The following is a 26270-nucleotide window of genomic DNA, read 5'->3' on the forward strand; positions in this document are numbered from 1 at the left end:
CTTTTGTCATTTATAAGAAGGCAGGTCAATTTAGTGTTAATAAAGCTGCCCTGCTCATATTAACGTTGTAAGTTGCAAAATGCAACCTTATCATACTCTTTTTTTAAAGGATATTCATCAGACCGGCCTACAGAAAAAAGCACATCTACTTGTCATTCATAGACTACAAGAGAGGCACAATGCCGTCTCTCTTTATTAGCGTCACTTAGAGCAGCGCGTGTGTGTTTGCACTGATTAGACACCATAGTCTCAGTGATTCTCATGCACACAAACCCCTTAAGCCCCTCTCTGTATTAATGTATGGCTGCATCCAGAGGCTTAAAGATCCAAGAAAGCACCTAATTTCTATATATCTTTTTAAATCTATTAAAATAAGAATGCAGCATATTTAATATTGCTCTCCTGACCAAGATCAAATTAAAAATGTAATAATAAAATGTAATAAACATTTTACTAGGTTTTCAGACAAAATCTATGGCCATTATTTATAAACCAACTGAATTGTGTTTCCACTGATTTTAAGGATGTAGAATTGTCTTTTTATTAAGCATTGAAGAGTTCCACATCAAAAGCAAGGGAAATCATTTTTTATGTTTGTTCTTGAAAAGAAAAATAATACAGGAGGTTTTGTTTTACAAAATCAATAACAGGGCCTTTATGTGCAGTTTACATTCAGTCCCAACATTTCTGTTCACTCTATTGTCTGTGTCCATATTTCTGGGGGTGAATGAACAGGAATATGACTCCACATAGGGACTGTGGAGTAGTGATCATGTGTTTGTATCCTATCCTTCCTTCACACTCACACATTTTAGTAGTGCACACTCCATAAGCATTACAACAATAAAATGTTGGAAGCTTCTGAGAAAGCAAATCTGAAGGTTCTCCAAACTAGATTTTCTTTTTTTAAATTTTCAGTGGAAAAAACTTTGAAGCAATTTTTATTTCAAGATCTTCAAAATAGTAGATTAACCTTGATTTTGTTTCCAAAAACTTCAAAAATTAATGTATCAGTTATGTATTGGTACAGGATCCAAAAGGCCCATCTGTAATTTACTATACAGCTGCTTATTAGCGAAAAGTGTGAAGTAAAATATATTATAACTTATATAATTAGTGCCTCAGAAACTTCTGCTGGACCACAATACTGGGCTAGCTTTTCAAAAAGTTTTGGTCAGAAGATAAGCTTTACTCATTCCCACTTTATTAGTAGGAGCCTGATCATTTTTAAATACTAATTTTAACTAATCTAAAATACATGCATACAGTTTTGCATTGCAGGTTTACTTTCTAACAAAACAATATTAAACAAAAACTCGTATGCCATAGTTTATGAACTAAAATTTCAGGGAAAATGGTGGTAATAGAAATACCCATGCCTGCAGTCAAGTGGGTATGAAATTGCCCATCCCCAGTGAAAACTGTTTTCTGTTCAATGAAGAACACATGATTTCTGACTTGTGCTCCTGCACGTAGGTTGGTGTTGCCTGGGAATTAGAGGGGTCTGCCATCGAGAGGTCACTTACCAATCAAAAAGAAATAAAAAAGCCTCCATTGGCAGGGGTTGGCATTTCTAGGTCCGCAGTTGACTCAGGCCATATGCTTGAAAGTAAAGCTAAAAATATTTAATTTAAAAAAGGAAAAAAAAATTGATGTGCGTTCCTTTGGCTGATGTTTTGGATCTTGAGAAGAAGATAAATCCTAGGCCAACAGGAAAGAATCAAGAAATGATTGCTTAAAATATTCATATTCGGTGGCATTTGTAAAATAACCTTAAATGTTATGAAGTTTAGATTAATGATAAGCATAATGTATATGTCTGTCAATTATATTCTTTACCCTCTGTTTGGTTGGGATGAGTTATTATATGGAGAGGTGGGAATTAGCATTTTAACCAGTCCATGTTGACCACTGTAATAGTAATCATACCTTTCTAATGTTAATCAGTAATGTCAGGAATACTAGAAAATCCTTCTCATGAACTCCATATTGCCTGAAGTAAAGTTCACAATATAAGGTATCTCGCTATATGAAGAGAGACAAGTTTCCTACCTAATTTGTTTCTGAAACATGTAAAATATCAGAGGCACCCTTAGGGAATCCAGCCATACATGCCATGGTACCTTTACGCTATGATTCTGGAAGATATATGAACATGATATTTAGTTTCTTTGTGTCTGTGAGATTTAAAGCTTCAACTACCATTAAGCAATGGAAGATGCTGGAACTGTGGCAAGAGCTTGAGTGCTGTAAGTTGTAGCGTATTAGTAGCTGAAATGTTGTGGGTTTGTTTTTCAGCTCTGGTTAAGTGGGGATACATGTTGTGTTTGGCAACAGCTTAATACATACACATATACTAACCATTGGTTACTGCCACCTGAAATTTTAGGGTGCTGCATTTTAAGCAGAAATTACTGGTATAATACTGCAGCAATGAGCCAGTAGATTATAGTCTAGGGCATCAGAAGATCCATTGTTTCTTGCTGAGCAGAGCAACTGATGGCTACATATTATATTGCATTTTTAAGCTCATAGGCTGTATCCCACATTGGGGTAGCTGAAAATAAATATTTGGAAGTAGAACATCTAGCCTGAAAAAATTGAGATATAAAAAGCATAATAAGAAATCACATTGCCTCAAAATTTCATTTATTTTCATAGTTCTCAAGGGAAACATTGATAATGGACCTCCATATCGACCGACAAGGAAACAGCCAACAACTTATTTTGCGAGACCAGCTCAGTAGTTTGGTGACCATTCTTTGTTCTCTTCATAACAGTTCGAAGAGGAGATGTTCTTGCAGCCTGGAGCGGCATTCGCCCCTTGGTCACAAATCCCAATTCCAAAGATACCCAGTCAATATCCCGCAATCATGTTGTTGATGTTAGTGAGAGTGGTCTTGTCACAATAGCAGGTAATTTTTATGTTATATAAAAGTTTTAAGCAATTGGTGCATCTTTCTTTGTCAGGGGTATCTTAATAAATTACATGTCCCTTAATTCAAAGCATCTTTCCCATGGCTAAATTGACTCTTTATTCTGCTGTAATTAGATTAAGCAACCCTACATGAAATGAAAATGCCAAAAATCTTTAATGGTACCATAAAAAAAACATTTTACAGTACCATGTAATGCACCAATCACCTGAAAATGATACCTGGTGCAAATGTTATTGATGGGTAAGAAAGCTAAAACTCTTTGTATTTAGTGTTTTTCTTAGATTAATAGTTATTTTGTCTGGGGAAGATTTTGGACTGAGGGTCTGCTTGTGTCAGTTTTGCTGATAAAGAACCCCTAACTTTCTGAGCTATTGCTGGTAAAGATGAATATATTTTGTTAGGTGGGAAATGGACCACGTATCGCTCAATGGCAGAAGACACACTGGATGCAGCAGTAAAAGCTCACAATTTGAAAGCAGGGCCATGTAGAACTGTGGGACTGTTCCTTGAAGGGGGGCAGGATTGGTCCCCCACCCTTTATATCCGTCTTGTTCAAGATTATGGTCTTGAAAGTGAGGTAGGTGATTACCTTGTACCTTGTACTTAATCCCATCTAAGATATAATCAATATAATGTAATACAAACTTGTCGGGTTTATTTAAAGGGGTTAATTTCACCTTTAAATGAACTTTTAGTATGATGCAGAGAGTGCTATTCTGAGACAATTTGCAATTGTTTTTTATTGTTTGTGGTTTTTGAGTTATTTCGCTTTTATTGGCCAGCTCTCCACTTTGCAATTTTAGCAGTCTGGTTGTTAGGGTCCAAATTACCCTAGCAACCGTGCATTTGTTTGCTAAAGATACTGGAATATGAGTAGGAGAGGGCCTGAATACAAAGGTGAGTAATAAAAAGTAGCAATAACAATAAAACTGCTGTCTTATGGAGGGTTTGTTTTTAGATGAGATCAGAAAGAAGAAAAACATTAAAAAAGAAAAAAATAAGGCCAGTTGAAAATATGCTTAGCCATTCTATAACATAACAAACATTAACTTAAAATGGAACCATGTATGGTGATCAAATTATGGAAAGGTTGCGGAGTATGAACAATGCAGCTGGGAGACATTCCAGCCAGGCCCCTTATCCAAAACATGCCAGGTCCCAATCATTCTGGATAACAAATCCCATACCTGTATTTGAAAAAGTATAGAAGTATAAATTCACCTTTTGGGTTTGTTTTCTGTGGCAATATGTCCATCCATATGCACAGGAGGGTGGTACAGCAGACAACTGGAAGAGCTTTATAAAATGCTCATAAATACTGAGAACTTCACATCAGTTCAATCAATTTGTTTGCCAAATATGTTTGACATTTTTTACATTGTTAAACAGAACAGGAAATGAAAGGTACAGACTAAAATAATGCCATTCAAGGAATAAAACATGAATGTCTGCTGTTCCCATTTACAGATATTGGTATCCTTGATGTTAATGATGACAGTGCCAGCTCTGTAACATCTCATTCTAACTAAAACATTTTTTTGTAAATGTGATGGCAGTAGCAAAGTGTTGTTGAAGCTTCATTAGTCACAGTTACATTGATACATGCATAGTAGTGTAAGTGCTGCTCTAAGCATTTACAACATAAGTAGTTTCCACCCACACAATCAAGATTTAATACCCTCTTCAGTCTACTTGATAAAAGCTTTGAAGAAACTGATATAAGTAGCCTGCTTTTTATTTCTCCTGCTGTGATCCGAAAAGCAGAAAAGGAAGACAAGGGAAGATTTTGCTGAAAGTCTGTGTTTTGTCTGGCAGGTGGCTCAGCATCTTGCAGCTACCTACGGAGACCAGGCCTTTGAGGTGGCCAAATTGGCCAAAGTCACGGGGAAAAGATGGCCGATTGTTGGAAAGCGTCTTGTGTCAGAATTTCCATACATTGAAGCAGAGGTGAGTAAATGAAAAATTCCCATTATAACATTTCATAATGATTTTCACTGGGATTTTTAGTAGGCAGACTATAGGATATACTGTAGGTTCATTTACGAATGAAGGACAGTGCCTTGTGGCTGTAAAGCACACTTAGAACCGTAAATGGGCCTTTATAGGTTTCAGTGCCCAGTTATATTAAAATTATATCATACAAAGAGTTCTGTAAATCTCCAGTGCTGCATGTGGACCATATCAATACTTTGGAGGGCATTTGTGCCACTGGCTTTGCATCTCTGATTTACATTAATACTGTGGGGAAGAACAGAAATGTTAGATCTGCAGTCATTTATATTTTATTACACCAGAACTCCCAGCAGTAACAGTGACACCAGGGAATTAACCAATAGCAACCAATGCATGATTTGCCTTTATTCTTCTACTTTAAGAAGATTTATCAAAGCTCATTGCTGATTGGTTGCCGCATCCAAGCAAACTTGCTCTCTGTTAGTAAATTGTCCCCAGTAAGTCGCTTTCCTTTGTTCTGTGAAGCCTGTAACCATAGTTGCAAATTTTGCCCTAAAACAGTTTGTAGTTCAGGTTAAAGTACAGACCACACAAATGCCTCTAGGGGCATTCAATCTAAAAAAATAATATATTGGATATCGGGTTTCTGGATAACGGATGCCATAGTATATATATTTGAACATATATTTGCCCACCTGCTCTAGCCATGTAATCATGCAGCACTCATTTGCCATTACAGGTTAAATATGCACTAAGAGAATACGCCTGTACAGCAGTTGATGTCATTTCTCGCAGAACTCGCCTAGCATTTCTCAATGTTCAGGCTGCAGAAGAAGCCTTACCGCGAATAGTCGATATCATGGCCAAAGAGCTTAACTGGAAGGAGCAAAGGAAGAAGGTATGGAGGAAGCTTTAATTCCCAGTGTAAAAAAAGTCTTTCCCCGGATTCTTTACTTGTGTCTCAGGGCCCATAAAAGATCCCCATGCTGTAAAAGTGTGGCGCCCTAGATACACTGAAATTTCATACTACAACAGAAAACAGTAACATAATAAGGTTAATAACATTGTTGTGAAACTGGTTCCTGGAATACTCTTGTAATGGGAACTAGTTAGCTTTTCAGAGTAGTGGGGTGATTTTTAAGTACTTAATACACCCTACCAACCTAGCCATCATTTATTTATTTAACAAAGGGATATTTTTTTCACATTTTGAATCATCAAAAGGGTGACATAGTGCAGTTTAGTGCTCAGAACTAGAAGAAATGCCATCAGCACATAGCAGGCAGGATTCTCATTGGTTGCTCGCATTAAGTGGGCCACTGGCATTCTTGCCTTGAGCATGCATTCCTAATGTGACTGGACTAGAGCTGCCAGCATGCTTTATTTACAGTTAATCATTTGTTGGGGTATGCTAGAATTAGCCCTGAAACCAATTAGGTGGGCCAGTACTGTTTCTGTCCACTTTAATAGGTTAATATAAGCTTTTATACATTGCATCATGAATCACAAAGTTGGGGGCTATCTGACTCTTAAAGCCACAATTCCTGCACTGAATATTGCCTCAGGTGGGATACTTCTGTTTTAGGCTATGAGACTTATGGAGCTGACAAAAATGCCTGTAATTTGTCACAATGTACAGTTTTGTGGATAAAAAATCCAGCACTATGTGCATGTGAGGAAGCAACCCACCACCTGAAACGAATGGCCATAGGCAGACATATATCTTTGCACATATTAAATGCATGGCCATTCAGGTTAGTATTTGTGGCTTTTGCACAGGCCGTAATGCCAAATATGAATATAAAGATATTTGCAAAGTTATGGCACTCGCTATTTTACATTTCATAAAGCTAAGTCATTTCTTTGTTGTAAATTCCCATTAAACAGGAAATTAAAGCCATGTTGCAGCAGTTAATGTTCCAGGCACTTTGGTTATTATATTCAGTCTAGAGAGGCTCCTTTGCATTTTGAATTGTTGCCATGAGGGTTTTAGCATTAATGCTAGCACATTAATAGCAGGGACACTGCAGGGAGAACAAGTGGCTTTAACCCTCCAAGAATTTGCCCTTCCTCCTTGCAGCACTGTGCTCTGTCACAATAGATATCCAAATTAAGGATCATGCATTTAGGATAGCTTGATGAGAAATTAGGTACGGAAATAAGAATTAAAAAAGCCCACAAGCAGAAAATAAACTAAGGGGATAATAAGGATGATGAATTTTTAATAAGATTCGCTGTATGTTATACGGTTGAACTTATGCAGTCTCGCTGTTTGTAATGCACAATATCACAACTGCCATACAACACACAAATACAAAACTTTATTCATCATCTTGTTAAGCAGGAGCTTTAAAGACACACATGGAAATCTGAACTGCCAGCACAACCTCTGACAAGGAAGGGCTTTCATATTAAAGATAGTATCTGTCGGTGCCAGATTAATTGATATTCTCTTATTGTGCCTTCTGCCCTTTCCGCTTTCCCATGGCAAGAATTTTTATTATTTTGAAGTGCTTGCTTATGTATAGCAAGTGAATATGAGTTTACAAGCCTTTTATAACTGTTAGGCTAATAGCATGTGCATCTTTCCAGGGCTGTTTTAAGTGTAGTGCAGAAAGGGCATTTGTCCTGGGCACCTATATAACCTATAACCCCTGTGTTGTGATGTTGTTTTTTTAATTACTGTGTATGCAAATCTCTCTGTCATATAATTTGGCTGTATGACTGCAGACCTGATACACCAATGACCTAAGCCATACAAGTAAACATCCACTCATTTGTCACCAAACTGATCTTTGCCTGATTTGCCCACCGACATTGTGGGACAAATCGGACTGATCCAGTTGCTTGGATCAATTGGATCATAATAGGCTCCCATGCAGGCCCACAGCATCAACTGTCAAACCTGCCCAATAGATATATGACCAATTTTGGTAAAGTGTTTCTTCTAGAACAGATTTTTCCATATGTTCCATTAACTTCTAGTTAGACCGGACAACTTGTAGCCAATAAATAATTCTCTCTGCTTACTTATCAGTCATAATAGAGCATCTGTGCAGTAGGTAGCTTTTACTCTCCTGCTAGTATTTCAGCTGTCTATAGGAGACCTTTGTTTATGTGCTGTCAACTATGTCACAGAGCCTGTTGTCACTGGACCCCCTAGTGGCAAACAGCACATTGAGTGTTTTCATTATATCTTTTCCCCTATTAATACTTTAACCCCTTTCAGATCTGTTCCTTAAAATGCTCAGGGGATCAAATTAGTGACTTACTGGCCTTGTGTAATCAATATCCCCTGTGCTAAACAGATGGCATAAACATTTGGAATACAGTTGCTAGCACCTCATTTTATTGGACGATGCATTGAGGGCTAGACTTCTGTTAGAGGATCAGCGGCCGTATGGTAAATTGTTAATCCTATTGGGAGACAAACACCTACTGATGGTCAAATAGTTTAAGAAAATAGGAAATACACCAGCCTGGGGGCATGTAGATTTTTTATACTTGTATTATCAATGTTTTGATTGACTTTAAGAGCACATTACACAGTGCTCACATTTATTGCAGTTGCCTGAGGCATTGTTGTATACAATCACAACACAGCAGTGCATGAGTTAACGGTTTCCCAGTGGGTCTGTGCCTACAAAATGGAGATCAGCACTGAACATGCACCCATCAGTATGGTTAAATGGTGCTAAATATTTGTCAGAGTTAGATTTACGTCAAAATCCTATTGAATCTATAAATTATTTTATACCGTTTCCGTCATTTTTTGCCCTTTTTTTTAACAGCCTTTTTATTTTGATATAAAAATGCTTTTCTGGTTTAATCAGGTCTGGAGTAGAAAACAAATTTCATAGAAATGAAAGGTTGTCAAATTTTGAAGTTTTCATTCACATTTCATCTAAGCTTTCTGGAAAAATAAGAATGTCAAAAGAAGTGTAAAATAAAGAAAATGTGAGACATTTTTGGATTTTTTTATCCTATTTTATACCTGAAATCCAAACCTAAAATGTTTTATTATTGATTTCCAGGAAGAATTGGAAACAGCAAAGAAATTCCTGTACTATGAAATGGGGTACAAATCTCGATCTGAACAGCTAACAGACCGATCTGAAATTAATCTGTCACCTTCTGATGTAGACAGGTAAATGTGTCTTATTGTTCTCGACCAAAACTGCTGGATATATAAACACGTTGTCAGCGGGAGCTGTTATACTAATTGTTATTCTGACATGGAAAACCAGCTATTGTGGTGCACTGATTAATGTTCGTCAATCATTTCATCCAAATTATATATTTAGAGGATGCTGAAATACGGACTGCGTGAATAATAGAAAGAAGTAAATTGAAATAGTTTCACAGTCCTAATTAATTGGGGTGGGGGGACCCAAGTTGGTTTGATAGGTCAGAATCCTTTCTACTTTACTTGCAAAAAAGAAGTGATTCAGCACGTAAAGTTTGGTGCACGTAATGCAAACTGCAGAAGCAGCCGAATATGGGGATTGGGAAAATAGTGTCGCAGGAAGGAATGGACAGGCAACAAGATTTTCTTACATACTGTATATTTGATGAGGTGATCAGTAGGCTGTGCTGTGATAAGTTCCTGACTCTGCACTACAGATATCTGCACTTTGTTTTTTCTGAGCGCTCAGGGACATGAAACAAACCCAAGGTCTATGGGGGTACATTGGCTGCTTTCTAAATCTGCTTTGTGTTCTAGGTATACAAAGAGATTTCACAAGTTTGATAAGGACAAGAAGGGATTTATCACCATACTGGATGTTCAGCATGTTCTGGAGGTAAACGTTTTCTTCACAATATTTTTTTTTAAGCTTTCATATATGAATCTGTTAATTGTGCTGATAGTCAAGCAGTATGCTCACACTGGGGAGTCACCTATATGCAAGGCAAAAACAGGGATCTCCTATAATAAAGTTATTCTAAAATGTATCATTACATAGTAGCCATGGGGAAATCCAAAACCAACAATTAAATTAAAATATAATGCACTTTTGCCCTGCACTAGTAAACTGGTGTGTTTGCTTCAGAAACACTAAGATTGTGTTTATAAAGAAGGAGGTAATTGAAATAGGGCTAAATGGCACAGGTTAAATAGCAGATAATAGATGAGCTCTGTGACATAGTAAGTTAGGCTGAAAAAAGACACACCATCAAGTTTAAACTTTTAGGTCTATATATAACCTGCCTAACTGCTAGTTTATCCAGAGTGGGAAAAAATTCCTTCCTGACTCCAAAATGGCAATCGGACTAGTCCCTGGATAAACTTGTACTATAAGCTATCTTTCATAACCCTGTATTTCCTCCCTTGCTAAAAAGCTATCCAACCCCTTCTTAAAGCTATCTAATGTATCAGCCTGTACAACTGATTCCGAGAGAGAATTCCACATCTTCACAGCTCTCACTGTAAAAAACCCCTTTCCGAATATTTAGAGTTTAGATAGAACCTCCATTCTTCTAATCGGAATAGGGTGACCTCGCATCAGCTGGAAAGACCTACTGGTAAATAAAGCATTAGAGAGATTATTATCTATTATATATTATCATAGTTAAGCACCTCTTTTACAGTGTGAATAACCCCAACTTGGCCAGTCTTTCCTCATAGCTAAGATTTTCCATACCTTTTACCAGCTTAGTTGCCCTTCTCTGTACCCTCTCTAATACAATAATGTCTTGTTTGAGCGATGGAGACCAAAACTGTACGGCATATTCTAAAAGGGACCTTACCAGTGATGTAAACAGTGGAAGAATAACCCCATCTCTTGCAAATATACGTCCTTTTAATACAACTCAAGACTTTATTTGCCCTTGAAGCTGCTGACTGGCATTGCTTGCTACAGCCAAGTTTATTATCTACAAGGACTCCATGGTCCTTTTCCATTTTGGATTTGCCTATTGCAGTACCGTTAACCGTATAAGTGGCTTGGATATTTTTACATCCCAGCTGCATGACTTTACATTTGTCATCATTGAATCTCATCCTGCCTAACAAACAGACATATCCCTCCTCCTTTTCTATTGCCTCTGTCCCTCCATAGCTGCTGATATTAACTGCCCAGTCATGTGACTCATTCAGCCATGTTCTGGCCCCCCAATCACATCATACCAGTCAGACTTGCATTTGCAAACATACATTTAATACTGGTACCATATTGCATATATGACTTGTGGTCCTCCCTGTCCTTAACAGTACCCCCAACCATATCTCCTGCCCCATTTTCCCTTCCTTTGCCAACTACCTCATCTAACCTGTGTTCCATGGAATCCTTTACTTAACCCCCCATGCATAGTTTAAAATCTCCTCCAACCCTCTAGCATCTTCTCCCCCAAAGCAGCTGCACCATCATCTTTGAAGTGCAGCCCATCCCTTGCAAAGAGCCTGTAGACAATTGAGAAATTGTCCCAGTTCTCCAAAAGTCCAAAACCCTCTTTCCTACACCAATCAGTCAGCCACACATTAATCTCCCTAAGCTCCCACTGTCTTCTTAAAGGAAAACTATACCCCCCAAACAATGTAGCTCTCTATAAAAAGATATTGCATAAAACAGCTCATATGTAAAACCCTGCTTCATGTAAATGAACCATTTTCATAATAATATACTTTTCTAGTAGTATGTGCCATTGGGTAATCATAAATAGAAAACAGCCATTTTAAAAAATAAGGGCCGCCCCCTGGGATCGTAGGATTCACTGTACTGTATGTTAGGTCACATGAGCCAATTAACAGACAGAGTTCTGTCTTTTGCTTCCACACTTCTTCCTGTTACAGTTAGAGTTGAAGTATTTCTGGTCAGGTGATCTCTGAGGCAGCACACAGACCATCACGAAATGGTGGCTCAAGGCAAGAGATGTAAAAGGGCAATATTTACTTAAATATATATTCCAGTTTGGTAAGATTCTTTAATATGCCACTTAATATGATATGAACTATCTGTTGCTTAAGTGTTCATTTTGGGGGTATAGTTTTCCTTTAACATTGCTTGTGACACAGGTAATACCTGTAAGTCCTCACCCTCAATGTTACACCTAGTTTTTTAAAATCATTCTTGTTGACTTTATTACCTCCTCTTACTTTGTCCCTTTTTACTACCTTCTCTTACTTTGTCACGTGATAAGACACGCACTGAGTGATACCAGCAAACCCAGTATATTCTGTAGAGCTTATCTGCTATATGACCTGAGCCTTTTCTGCTATTAGTAGTGAATCATGTTCTAATGGCTGTTGGTTCAGCATAACGTTACCACCATGTGTCCTAGGTGACTAAGTTATGGTCTGGAATGGTTTGCAGGTAGCAACGTGCAAGTACAGGTATGGGACCTGTTATCCAGAATGCTCTAGACCTGGGGTCTTCCAGACCGTCATTTTTATGTTATTTTAATCTTCATACCTTAAGTCTACTAGAAAATCATGTAAACATTAAATATATTCGATAAGCTTGTATTTCTTACAATAAGGATTAATTATATCTTAGTTTGTATCAAGTACAATGCATTCTTTTTATTATTACAGAGAAAAAGGAACTCATTTTTAATTGTTTATTGGGTTATTTAATTATAATGGAGACTAAGAGCAGAAAGCCTTTCCGTAATTTTGAAATTTCTGGATATCAGGTTTCCAGATAGCAGATCCTATACTAGTAGCTAAACAGCAGGCATAGGCACTAGTAGTGAATACGGGTGTAGAAACCCTAAGCAAGACCCAATTAAATCTTTAGCTTGCAATGTTATGTATTTAACAGTCAACAGTAAATATTTGCTACAGGTATTTGAAAATGCTGTACAATGGTTTTTTTTAATTTTGATAAACCTGGTAGCTGCTAGGATTTCAATGGCAAATCACTTTCTGGATCATCATTTGTTGAAAGAATTTGCAACAAAAATCTATTAAGACATAGGTTTAATCTCTTTATTCATTCTAGCCGTTAATGAAGTAGACCATGTGGCTCATGGCATTGTGGGATTTGTAGTTCAGCTGCAGCTTGTTTTTCAACAGCGGTTTCCAGCAGTTTACCTTCTCACTAATCTTTGAATTTGCCAATAGAACTCACTGGCTCCTCTTTAATCAATATTACTCTTGAACTAATGCAATGTCTACATTTAATACAATTAGGAACCTACCCAAGCCACAGTATAGATCTATCGATAATAATTATCTCAATTGATGCCATTAATTGAATACACTTGTCTATAGGTCCAAGCTTATTTTACTAACAAATAACCTCTTGTTCATCACTGTATCAGAATATTAACGTTCACATGGACGCCAACAATCTACACGAGATCCTGAATGAAGTTGATCTCAATAAGAACGGGCAAGTGGAGCTCAATGAGTTCTTGCAGGTCAGTGCTTTCTATTATAGGGCGGATAAATGAGACATCGTTTTCTAATCACAAAGAGATTATATTTTATTTACAGGTAGCCTTACATTTATTTTATTATAAGCCAGTTCTTCAATTACTAGGTTGTTGCACAAGTTCAAGTGAAATTTCCATATATTTCAATTAACCTGTACCCTCCAATGGCCGTACTAGCAATGAAGAAGAGGTAGAAACGTGCTTGGCTCTACTGAGCAGTAAATTGCAAACTGCCATCTGTTTGATATCCCATCTTGGCTCCATATTTTAGGTTAATAGCCATAATATGATGCTGTGCCTTTTTTAATTTTCACTTTGCATTTGTCTAGTGATGGTATTGTGTAATTAATTGCATCTTCCTTTGTTTTTCCCTTTATTTCCATAAATGCAGTTAAGGTACTTCCGTGTAGTCATTAAATGGCATGTGAAAGAAGTTGACAATGCTATGGATGACCCTTTGTGGGAGCTAACAACCTGTAGACTGTAGTTGCTGAACACTTAAGAAAGGCACCCACTAGTGAGGGAGACACTTGACTCCCTGTCTACAGTTGGTGGCTAAGGTCAGTGTTGCACATGGGGCAACATGAACAATAGGCTATGGGGCATATTTACTAAAGTAGGAATCATTTTTTTAATATGACTCCAAAGTTTGCCTCAATACTTTGACTCCACACAGAAATGGAGTGCTCAAAACTTGTGCACAATCCTTTTGGATCAGGTGCTCAGCAGTGATTAGCCCAACCTGCCTCGGGTCAAGGGAATACTATGCATTATCCAGTAACTGCAGCACTCTGATAATTATTCCATATTATAATTTTATTGGCTCATTAGCTCATGTAGACAAAAATGGCAACATTTCGGGCCTCACAGGGTCCTTTATCGAGGCTTGATAAAGGGCCTGTGAGGCCCGAAACGTTGCCATTTTTGTCTACATGAGCTAATGAGCCAATAAAATTATAATATGGAATAATTATCAGAGTGCTGCAGTTACTGGATAATGCCTCAATACTTTGGGCATATTTGCACTACATGGGATATATCTCAGCAACAATTCACCAGTGTATATTCCAATAAAATTATAGTGGAATATTTATGCCATAAAGTAGATTTCCTTTATTATAGTAGTTTGCCAGCCTGAACCCGGCGCAATTCCGCTTGGCAAATATTCATTCTTATGCTCTTGATAAATTGGCAAACAGGAGAGTTTTCACCTTTCAAAATAAATGTTTACCAAAACTTGTCATACTCATCTTTTAGTGAATTGCCAGTGCTGTATCCAAAAATACTCAGAATTTAAATTTTTGTCCTTTATTGAACATATCCCGAAATCCAAAACTACAAAATACAGTAAAAATAAAAAATACGTATTAATTTTTGCATTTAGATTTGAGCAGAACCCCTAAAATGTAAAATATTCTATTAGTTCAGTTTAATATTTTCTTAAAAATCATCTATTTAATGTAGTTAATTTTTTTCTTTACTTTCTCATTTTTACAATATAATAAGTTTTTTCGGTGTCCACTTCCTCCACCCATGCAGTTTCATTTTTGTAAAGTCTCCTTTAGTTGGGCAGGTATTTCAGATGTCTGGCAACTCTTTCTTGAGCAGTGGCAATGATGAATGCCGAACATGAGATAAATTAATGCTAGGGATTTTGGTCAATGTCAGCCCTTTCTTCACTGTGTCAAGTTAAACAAACAAGATCAAGGGAGAGGGAATGGTAATTGTCTCTCTCGAGATGAGCACCAGATAGCAGCATTGTTGAATCTAAATGCAGACATTTTTTTTTTCGCCCGGTGTGTCCAGAATCACAGAAAGGAATAATTATTTCTTAATACATTTATCATCTGTTCAATCAGATTAAATGCATATTCTATTAACCACTGACAACAATGAATTGTTCCTTAGAAATTATACTGGAAACATTTTTAGTCCTTATTTGACAGGAAGGTGATATAGCCATTCGGCTCTTTATAGAATTGCTTTCATATCTTCTGGGAAAACATAACTGTCATTTTAAGCTCAGTGTGGATATCTTAATAGTGAAGAAGATAAAGTAGACAATCATTTATTTTTATAGTTTTTTAGACCATAGGGTCCTAAAATTGAGCTGGAAAATTCAGATAGGGAATGGATGTGGGAGCTTTTCAAGTAAATGCACATAAAGACCCTTAGCTAAAAATAGGGCATAGGGTGTCTAGGCTGAATTTTAATTTGTTTAATAGGCATATATATTTTATATACCTTTAGCATTAAGCTATAAATGTTTCAGTTAAATTCATTTATGTATACCGACCCTTACTTAACTTAGTGGTTTGGAAACAAAAATTGAACGGCTTTCATCACAAATAAAGTCAAGCCCTAACCCCAACCTTTTGATACCACCAAAAGAAATTAAAGGTCTATGGTTACTCAAATGAAATGAAGCCTTAGCCTTACACTTTTAATAGTGCCCACCAAAAAATAAAGATGACCCCAATGAAGTCAGGTTCTAACCCTGCCCTCTTCATAATGCCCATCAAAAATATAATTATATATAAATTCTCAGATGACCAAAATTAAGACAATATTCCCCATATGTAGAAAGTTGTGGAAGCTTCCATATGAATCTGGTCTGAGGCACACACTTTTTTGCCTCAAATATCCATCTACTATAGTATATATGGACTTCCCTGAACACTTATGTGTACTGGATGATGACACACAGTAAAACAGTACTTCTAACTAATAGTATCAATATGTGATAATACAGGATGTACTTTCATTTTTTCTTTAGTGCTATATTTTAATAGGCATCCTGTCTGTTTTAATAGTTTTCTATTAGTACTTTGGCCTCACAGATCAAGAGTTTTTGGCTGTCAAGTCAGTGACCCCTATTTGAGAGCTGGAAAGAGGCAGAAGATGAAGGCAATTGAAAATCTGTTAAGGATGTCTTTCTATAAAATAGGTGAATAAACCTTTGAGACAAACTGAAGGGGTTAGGTGTAGTAGGCTATTCAGTAGTGGTAGGGATAGGTGCAGTAGTCTAGGCTGGATAAGATAAAGGCATATAATGTTTTTTAGTAAGAAAGGGATGTATCTTTGCAATATTGTCAAGGTATAGCGCAGAAGGTCGTGGTACTAGTGAAAGAAATGAGCCAAAGGCTACTCCACAACTGGGTGCTTGATCTGATGGGTTAAAGGAAAACTATACCCCCAAAATGAATACTTAAGCAACAGATAGTTTATATCATATTAAGTGGCATATTAAAGAATCTTACCAAACTGGAATATATATTTAAGTAAATATTGCCCTTTTACATCTCTTGCCTTGAGCCACCATTTTGTGATGGTCTGTGTGCTGCCTCAGAGATCACCTGACCAGAAATACTACAACTCTAACTGTAACAGGAAGATGTGTGGAAGCAAAAGACACAACTCTGTCTGTTAATTGGCTCATGTGACCTAACATGTATGGTTTGTTGGTATGTTTGTGAGTACAGTGAATCCTACGATCCCAGGGGACGGCCCTTATTTTTTAAAATGGCAATTTTCTATTTATGATTACCCAATGGCACACACTACTAGAAAAGTAAATTATTATGAAAATGGTTTATTTACATGAAGCAGGATTTTACATATGAGCTGTTTTATGCAATATCTTTTTATAGAGACCTACATTGTTTGGGGGTGTAGTTTTCCTTTAAAGAGCTTGCCACCAGTATTAAAATAGGGCCAGGTTTTGTGGAACAATCAGAATTTTTATCTAGGTCTGAAATTCAAGGATTCGTTAAGGGGTAGCACAATATAGGTGATATCATCTGCACACAAATGACATTCAAAAGGAAATGAAGAAATAAGCTTCCCAAAGAGAGAAGACTATAACCTTAAGGCCTCAACATGACAAGGGGAATGGTGTTGAGGTTTTGCTAGCATAAGAGAAAGTGAAGTGTCAGTTAGAAAGGAAAGGGAAGCAGGATGCAAATTGATACCAGTGGAATGAAGAATCTGCAGTAAAAGAATATGACCAACAGTGTCAGTAAATATTACACAGCATTGTGTGAATACCTACAATAACATGATAATGGAGACCCAGTCCATAAAGCCTCCCACTATTGTAGAATAACCCCCAGACAGGCACTAATGCTCACTTACAACCTCCTGGAAAATGAAATCGAAGATAAACACTCCAAAAAACTCAGTGCCATAATACATCTTCTCTTGTACTTGGCTGGACATGAGCTTTAAGCACTAAGCATTATGGAGCGCTTTAATCAGCTCTTCCATTATTACTTAAGAAAGACAGTGATGGATCAAAAAGCACCTTCATTTATTCAGTCTGTCAAGCTCTGAAGGCCTCAAGTCACATCTGAAGTTTCACCCTGGGAGCGAGCTTAAAGCAGTAATACTGAACTCTCAAACAGGGAAAACTGGTCTGATTCTAATGTCAACTCTTTGTGACTCTCTCTTTTCCTCCCTGTGCCTCTGGTTAATAAAAAAAAAACTAGACACTGACTGAAAGTAATTTACACAACACCCTAGTGAATAGCTAATAGCATCTAAAAATAAACATATTAACTGATTTTACTTTACTTTATTTATTTTCTAATTATTTTCTGCCCCAAAATGCTAGTGATATAAACAGTGTGCTTCAGATATCATCAGTGAAGCCACAAAGTGTAACAGAATATCTGTTTTTTTGAGGGAAATGAAAAAGCTTAACCATCACAGCTCCTTATTGCTGTGCAAAAATTATGATTTCAGAATACAGAGATATTAGTTTTTTATGGGTTTGGAAAGAATTAAGGGAATTATATTTAAGTTTTAGACAAATATTTAAGAAAAAACATTTTGTTTCACACCAAGCAAAGGCTCACACCCTGTAACTGCTGAACCTCTAGATTTGGCTATATATTTCCACTGCTAAATCTTTTTTTAAAACAAAAACATATATTTTATTTACGGGTTACACAAAAATTAGTATATTCTAGTTGTTTCATTATACTGTGAGGAATGGAACACATGGAGCTTTAGTTGCCACCACCAAGTAGCAGAAATCATTGCTGATCACTATAGACTGCTTCCTATTTACTACAGTGGTCAACATAGAGCTTCCCAATGGATTTAGTGTGACGAAATAGGTGACATTTACCAGAATTTCTAGTAGTCTGCTTTCTTTGCATTGTAAAAGTGTTAATTATTCCTTGCAACAAGCAGAGCACCTAGTAGTTAAGTACTATACATAAACATTTTCCTATTTTTTTTTTTATTGTTGTCCTTTTCAAAAAATTGTTAACATTTTTGGTTTTATTGTTTTTGAATAAAGCTAATGAGCGCAATTCAGAAAGGCTTCGTGTCAAGCAGCCGCCTGGCAATTCTCATGAAGAGTGCAGAAGAGAACCTGGAGCAAAGAGAACCTATTCCTGTGCATCGCAGCGGTGGCGGAGTGTGAGTCTTATGGGAATTGGAAGCTCGTTACTGCTTCTGTATGCTGGAGAACATTCCAAAGCTGCTTTTTTGCTGTGTACACATGCAGATTTGGCACCCAGTGTGACATTACAAATATATATATTTTTTCAAGTTTTTTTTTCATGTAAACATTTATACTAGAAAGTCCTTTGGTGTTTTCTATATAAAGTAATTAATTTAGGGTCTTAAAATTTTGCCTTGGTTTTTTGGTTTATTTTATATATTTTATGAATGTAGCTTTTTAATTTTATGGAATATTTATATTTCACTTAATAGGGAGAAGCTAGTATTTTAAACTTCATACATGTTTGCCTTTTGCTTATTCTAAGAGGCAGTAAGAAACATTTTTACTGCACTCAAGGTGGTTTTTTCTTCATCATCATCATGGAAAAACAGAAACTCACACTAAAATCAAATTCTTTAATTTATTAACGATTCTGCAAAATCTCATATACTGTATTTCTAAAGATTTCAAATTACCTTGAATATGGAAAATATACCTCTCATTGACTTATACAAAAGCTCACCAGCTTTTATTCATTTTGAGTTTCTAGATTTTTTCAGTTGATCAATTTCAAAAATATCAAGTTGGGAAAACAATAATTTAGAAAATTTTTAATTAGATTTTATTTTTCCTTCTGGACAACTCAGATCGAGAGAAAATTTTGAAGAATTTTAGTGACATCCTCTAAGAGGCTTTTTTTTTTTTTAATTAAAGGTCCATTTTAGTGGGTTTAGAACATTCTCTAAAACCACAAATATCATTCAATTTATTAAAAGTATGAATGAAAAAGCACTGAATGGTGCACTAATAAATACGAATACCTTGAAAATATTTACAAATTCAAGTTTTTCTTGTGAAAAAAAATCAAAAACCTCTAAAAGTCTGAATTTATTAAAAGCGGTCCAATAGTATAGCATAGCTCCCACTGACTTCTATAGCACCTCAACAACTTGGCGAGGTTTGACATTAGAGGTTTCATGATTTTTACACCTAATTAATCACACGTTTTTAGAGCTTTTAAAACATATATGAAAACCACAACTTTTTCGACATTTGTGGATAGAATATCTATGCAATTGAGTAATTGAGCCCCTAAGTCTTTATAGCAAAAACAATAAAGCTATCCTTTTATTTGGGGTAGAAATTTCCAGTTCCTTTTTTAACATTAAAGAACATCACTTATTACTTAAAAAATGTGGTGCCATATTCACATTTGCTTACACCACTTCATCAGGTCCTGCATGATTCCAAAGCATCCAAACTTTGGTAGAATTGAACCAACTGGCCAATTGATTGGCCAATTGATTAAGCCTTTGAGTTTTATTATCCCAGAGTGGCCAATAGAACTGATTTGGGAGGTTGAATCCATACTCGGTGATAACATTTATTTTTTTAAGTGGATTGGATCATATGGTACTGATCTGAACTGATAATAATAATCATTACTGACTCTACTCAGAGGTCTTTGCTATTTACTGTATGGAAGTTCTATTTCCAGCCACTTACTGACATTGAACACTTATGTGAATCAATCTGTCTTAACATATCTTAAGACATTTCCCCTTAGGTTATTTTAGCAAAATGGGGATCAAGACACTTTTTTTTAATATACACTGGAAATATAAATACCTGAATGTAGTGTTCCATAACCAAAAGCCAGTTAAAGCTAGACTGTTTCTAGTATTACATGATGTTTCCAACTTAAGACCAGACTTCAGGTTAGAACAAAACGTATTATTTTTATTATTATATACATACTTTATAACTTTATAAACTACTAGAATATGCCAAATAAATGGCACAATTTGCATTTTGAATGCCAGTATTATGCTTCAGTAAGTATTAGAACTATAGTAATTAGAGAAGTTATAGTTTGAAGGGACACTGACAGGCTTTTTTATATATTTGTAATCCCCACACCCCGATATCCTATATTTGGTTTTTTTTGTGTCCGATGGAGCACTTACTCATAGACTAGCTTGTTAGGCTATTTCTCATGTTCTAATAAAATACATCTAACTTTTAACAACTACTGCTTCACTTTTATAAGGGGCTCAAATACATTTCTCTAGATTTAATAATATCATCCTCTAGTGATATTAGTTTGTGTTAGTTGCAATCAGAAAGGCACAATCATCAAACAGAACCAGTAACATCATACAGAAGCTGTGAGAAGTGAGGACAGAAATGTATTTATTCATAGCTTGCTGCAGTATTTCCTTACTAAAACAAAATGACCACTAGAGTGTTTTGTGGCCTTTTTATATATTTGGGGGCTACTAGTAAAAATGATAAGTATGCACAAAACCCAGACATTATTTTTTCATATCAGAACTTTTGAAGACCCTTCATTTTTCAAACTCGTCTCTTTGTTTAAATACCTCTAAAAAGGTTGCCTTTTGTAGCAGGTGTAGTCACATCTGTGTGCCAAATGCCATGTATCCAATCATTTGTGCAAGCTCTGCTTCTGTACAGCATGATGAATGCGAATATCCTCGTCACGTGCAGTTGTTTTGTGCTTTGTTTGCTGTTGAGATAATCAGTTATTTTGGCGGACAAAATGGCAATGTTATGTTTTCCACTGAAATGGCATCTTCGAGACAAATATTTATACAAGACTCAACATTTCTACATATACTATAAGATCCTGCTATATTATACTGAAATTAAAGTGCTGTACTGTATACCGTCACAAAGTAGTATGTACAGTGCTGGAGGCTGAAGTATATGACATTGTTGCACTAAACTTGTATCAAGTAACAGTAATTTGCGCACACGTTAGTAGTTAGAATTGAATAATCATTATTATATGGTCTCGTTTGGGTTCATATTTGGCACATACTGTACATCATGTATGTTGTGTGCACTGATAGCCAATGGAACCTAGTGATATATCAAGTGTTTTATCTGTAATCAGCCCAGAACGTCATTGACCTGTTACGGCTCTCAAGCCATTATCCATATTTTCTCTAGCTATTTAGTGTCGGGAAGCACCCCGTTGACCACTGGGGTTTCCCTACTCTAACTCCATTATACATATAGACTGGCAAATGAACTGTTCGGCAACCCACTCCAATATTGTACATACCCACCAATAGGCTCCTTTTCTGTCTTGATTCATCGATGCACTGATTTCTTTTCTGTAGCCATGCACTGCTGTCTGAAGTAAATGTATGCTCTGATGTTATCGACTGCATGTACTGTATGTACCTTTGAATTTTCAATGAACTTTTTTGTACTCTTCTTAGTGAGTGAAATGTGGGACTTTTACATGACAAATGACAACTCCCAGTGATTTTTCTACACCATAGTCCATAGTGCATGCAATCCAGCACAACCCGCCAGATAATTCATTCTCTTTTTCCAAGAATGGACCTTAGTCAATAGCCATGGTTTATTAAATTTAAAAAAACTGCATGATTGGTGTTTTTATTGCCATAATTTATTGCATTTTCTTATGAAAAATTAATTGTATGAATTTATACATGTTTAAGGGGCTCTATTAATGTGCCATTTTTAAAAAATTGACTATGCATGAATCAATAAAGGTATTGAAACTGATTCGCTGATACTTTCCTATTACAAGCAGTCCAGATTGTATCTAGATTTTGGGTCACTAGAAGCTTAAATCATTTTCATCCATTGACCACAAAGATACTGCTGCAATTGAAGCATCTGAATCACACAGCCACACCCCTTTTATAACTGTAGATTTGTCCTGTGAATTTCTAAAGGTAAGTTTTATATATATATATATATATATATATATATATTGTATAGTGATTACTGTATATGTATATATTGCACCAGCATACTGCTATAAACCAGGATAGCAACATAAATACAATATATGACACTACTTTACCAATGAGATTCAGCTCACTAGGAAAAAACCTGTTGATATAAACGGGTCTTCTGAGAAAATTTGCAGCTGGTGTTCATATACTATTTATGCAGCTTTTTGGCTATTTTCCCCTTCTATTATGCCTCTTTACAACCTGAAATAATGGTCAGACTGGTCCATCGGAACACCCGGAAAAAACCTGGTGGGCCCTGGACCTCATGTGTCTGCCAAACCAAGCCCACTCCCCTTGGCTTCAGGAAACCCTCCCTGCCTCCTCTCCTCCGATCACAGCAAAAGAGGAGGAAGAAGGTAAAAGAGACATGTCGCGGGGGGAGTTTGGCCAGGGGACACGTTGCGCTGGGTGGGGGCCCTTAAGGTCTCCGATGCTGTCTGCTGTCTTTCTGCTGGAGTCAGCAATAAAACCGGAATGCAGTATAGTTCTCTGGCTCAATTATCAGGGCATCTTCTGTTCAGTCTAATATCCAAATCACTGTCTGGTTGCTCAGGTGAGTGGGACATTTGCAAGGTAACAGTATAAAGAGGGTAATTAATAAAATGTGTAGAGTTTACTAGAGTTTAATAATGCCAAGAAGGGGTAAACCCGTCCAATAGAGGGGACACTGCAGGAAATTAAAATGGAAAATAACATATAATAATAATGGGAAAAAACATTAAGAAGATTGTATCGGGACTCTTAAGGGGTTATTTTTCAAATTCTGAATGTCAAAAACTCGAAAAATTTGAGGTTTTATTTACTATAAAATCCGAATATTTAGTGGGGGAAAAAAACTTGAATTTTTCAGGAGTTATTAAACCCTGAGACTGCAAAAGGTTTGAATCCGAAAATCCAGTATCTCAGACCTGCCGAGATTGTATATGTCATTGGGAGAGGCAGGTTTTAAATGAATAGGGACACATTTTAGATTTGTCACTATGCATTTCAAAATACCTGGTTCCAATCTGGTGTTCCAAAAGTGACACTCAACCCCCTCTTACTGACCGGTTTTTGTCACAGCTGCAGCTTCTTCCAGAACTCAGGAGTGACTTCAGAATCTGAGGGTGACGGAAAGTCCCAATAGGAAGGCAAGGGAACTATTTGCTTTTGTTCTATAGTCTATCGGGACTTTGATCCTGCCCTTCCCCAAACCTGACAGTGCTGAGACAAGCTGTATTGCTGACTGACATAGTGTAGTAGTAACTGGGACCTGAAGGAATATGGGTTCCATTTTCATAAGGTTTTCTCTATGGACACAAATTTTGCTAGGGAAATCTAGTAAAACAGAACACAAAATTGCGTTAATTACTAATGCAATTAAAGTCTATGTGGTGACTTTGTGAATTGGTAAATTCTGTTCCACATTAATAAGATTGCTAAATGCTGCTGGTAAACCGATAAAAAATAAACATTGTTAACTCTTGAAAGAACAAATAACAATATTTTGTAAATCTGCCCAAAATATGTGGATGAGAGAGGCGGGGAGTAAGAGGGAGAGACAGTAACAAAATGAGAAAGAGACAAAAGTAAAATAAAAGGATATAGAAGACTTAAAACCACAGAAAGACATATATGTAGAATGCCAAAAAGTATACAAAATGTGTCATTGGCTTTAAAGGAAATTGAGGAAATTCAATGAAATAAAAATGAACTGAAAAATAACATTTCATGGAATTCTTTTTCCAACAAAATTCATGCTCAGTATTTACTCTAATGCCTAAAAGACAGCTCCGTGTTGGTATGGCATTTCCAGGCTGAACATATTTAATTCTGAATTCTTTTAAGTGGTGTAAATACAATTTGGTCTGAACTATTAAACATTATTTTGTGAATTAAAGTGATGTAATACAAGTCATAATTAAAGGGTTTCAGAGAGCAAAATATACATAACGCCTCCCCCTCCCCAGCATACATAGAATGTACATTCCTACTCACACATTTACATTCTGCAATTAATTCATTTGCACGGCAGTTTTTTTCCTCTTCCAGTAAAGAAGCTGTAAATCTGCAATTTATTGAAGTGACAGGGAAATATATTTCATTTTCCTCATGAATCATGGGCAGAAAAATTAGAAAACGATAGGGCCCCTTACTTTTATGTATTTTCTTCTTTGTGCGGTCCATGTTCTTCTGATAATTGTTTATCAAGCAAAAGATAAACTCTTCATTTCTTATAGTTTGCCTTTTTTTACATGTAAATATATATTTATGTTTCCATTTAAATACAAGAAAATTAGAAATATATATATATATTTATATTCAAATCAAATATCTATTACTAGTACAGAAGAAGTAATGCAGTAATACAGTCATTTAGTTACAGATATTATTTAAGTTAAATTTCTAGTGCCAAAGCCAGTCTCCACCCCTGAGGGCCAATGTCTGTGAATTATAGACCCACGCGTGTATAATACGCAAATCACACAGAACTGTTTAATAAAATGTTATTAAGGAGGGGTATGTAAAAAATTGTCATTAACAAAAGTATCAAAATTTGTTAGAACATTTTTTATTTGTCATTAAAAAAAACATTTTTTAAGTTGTGAGTATAAAAAGTATAAGAGGTACTTCTGAAAATGAATAATTTTTACAATATTTGCTTTCTTGCCTTTTTAAAAATTTCGTCTGCATGTTATTAGATGTAAAAAAAAAGTATGGTTCAACATTAGGTATAGAAAATCGACATCTCACCTAGGCAAAATCCTAGAAAAGACATTATATAAATAACAGTCAGATGTAAGGGTTAATTAATGCTATTTTAATATATAGTACATCAGCACGATGAAGGTTTTCTCATGTTTGCCTATAAAGACTGCCTGCATGTCACCAATACTTTGATGCCTTTACATAAAAATATGGCAATTAACGGATAAGTTGGTCTGCGTGATGTATGTATTTATCCTGATCTTTTCCCGATTTAACCAGCTTACAGAATCTCATTATAAGCACCCCCTATAAAACACCCATGAGGCTATTAGGTTTAAAGAGCTTAGATTTTGCCGTTAACTCCTTAACAAGAGTGAAATGTGGAAGCTTATCTATTGATTGGAAAATATTGGGCTGGGTGTATTACACCCCTCAACCCTGTTTAAATCCTTTTTATATTAATGTAATTAATGAACATGCACATTTGGCAGATCTCAATTTTTTCTTCCTTTTTGTTTTTCAATTAACATTTTTTTAAAAAAAAAAAAAAATATATGGAAAAAAATTCTGTTCTCGTGCTCGCTTTATTATGCCTTTCTGCACTGTAATTAAGTACCGACGCTGACATGGCTTCAAATATTTATTTTTCCCTGCGTTAGAGTCCCTTAAATCTGTAATTACGTGGCTAAATTTGATTTAATGATATTTGTTGTTTATTGCATAATTCCATTGTTTAAGAAGTTTACTTGAGTAAATTAAGGTGTTTTTTTAATGAAAAAAAATAAATAATAATAATCTTTTGTTCCTGTTCCTGTACTGCCCTCTAATGGAAAGCTCAACCTCTCATCAATTAATTATTAGTTAAAAAAAAAGTGACACATTTTACATTAAGCATTCGCCTGAAATGTTTAACTCAAATGCCATGATTACAGGACTTTAAACACACTTAAGTTTCTTGACATAAAATATTCTTTATTATTGCAGTATTCATTTTTAATCATATGATTTCATTCTCCTTTTTTTTTTTTACTAAACTGCTGCCTGGTTAATGTTTTCCCTTTTTAT

At 35.9% G+C, this 26270-nt stretch overlaps 1 protein-coding gene across 3 annotated transcripts in view; it reads left to right on the plus strand.

The window, feature by feature from the left end:
* gpd2.S (glycerol-3-phosphate dehydrogenase 2 S homeolog) overlaps positions 1-26270 on the plus strand; it is a 111142-nt gene that overhangs the window by 48273 nt on the left and 36599 nt on the right. Inside the window, exons 10-18 of one of the 3 annotated variants that reach the window (XM_041577759.1) lie at positions 2781-2915; positions 3341-3516; positions 4755-4886; positions 5632-5790; positions 8927-9039; positions 9616-9694; positions 13155-13253; positions 13660-13828; positions 18574-18696. In XM_041577759.1, coding sequence (XP_041433693.1) covers positions 2781-2915; positions 3341-3516; positions 4755-4886; positions 5632-5790; positions 8927-9039; positions 9616-9694; positions 13155-13253; positions 13660-13755 — 989 coding nt within the window. In that variant the 3' untranslated portion in view covers positions 13756-13828; positions 18574-18696. 3 annotated transcript variants of the gene reach the window in all.

The sequence above is a fragment of the Xenopus laevis genome, chromosome 9_10S (genome assembly GCF_017654675.1).
Source record: "Xenopus laevis strain J_2021 chromosome 9_10S, Xenopus_laevis_v10.1, whole genome shotgun sequence".
Classification (NCBI taxonomy): Eukaryota; Metazoa; Chordata; class Amphibia; order Anura; family Pipidae; genus Xenopus; species Xenopus laevis.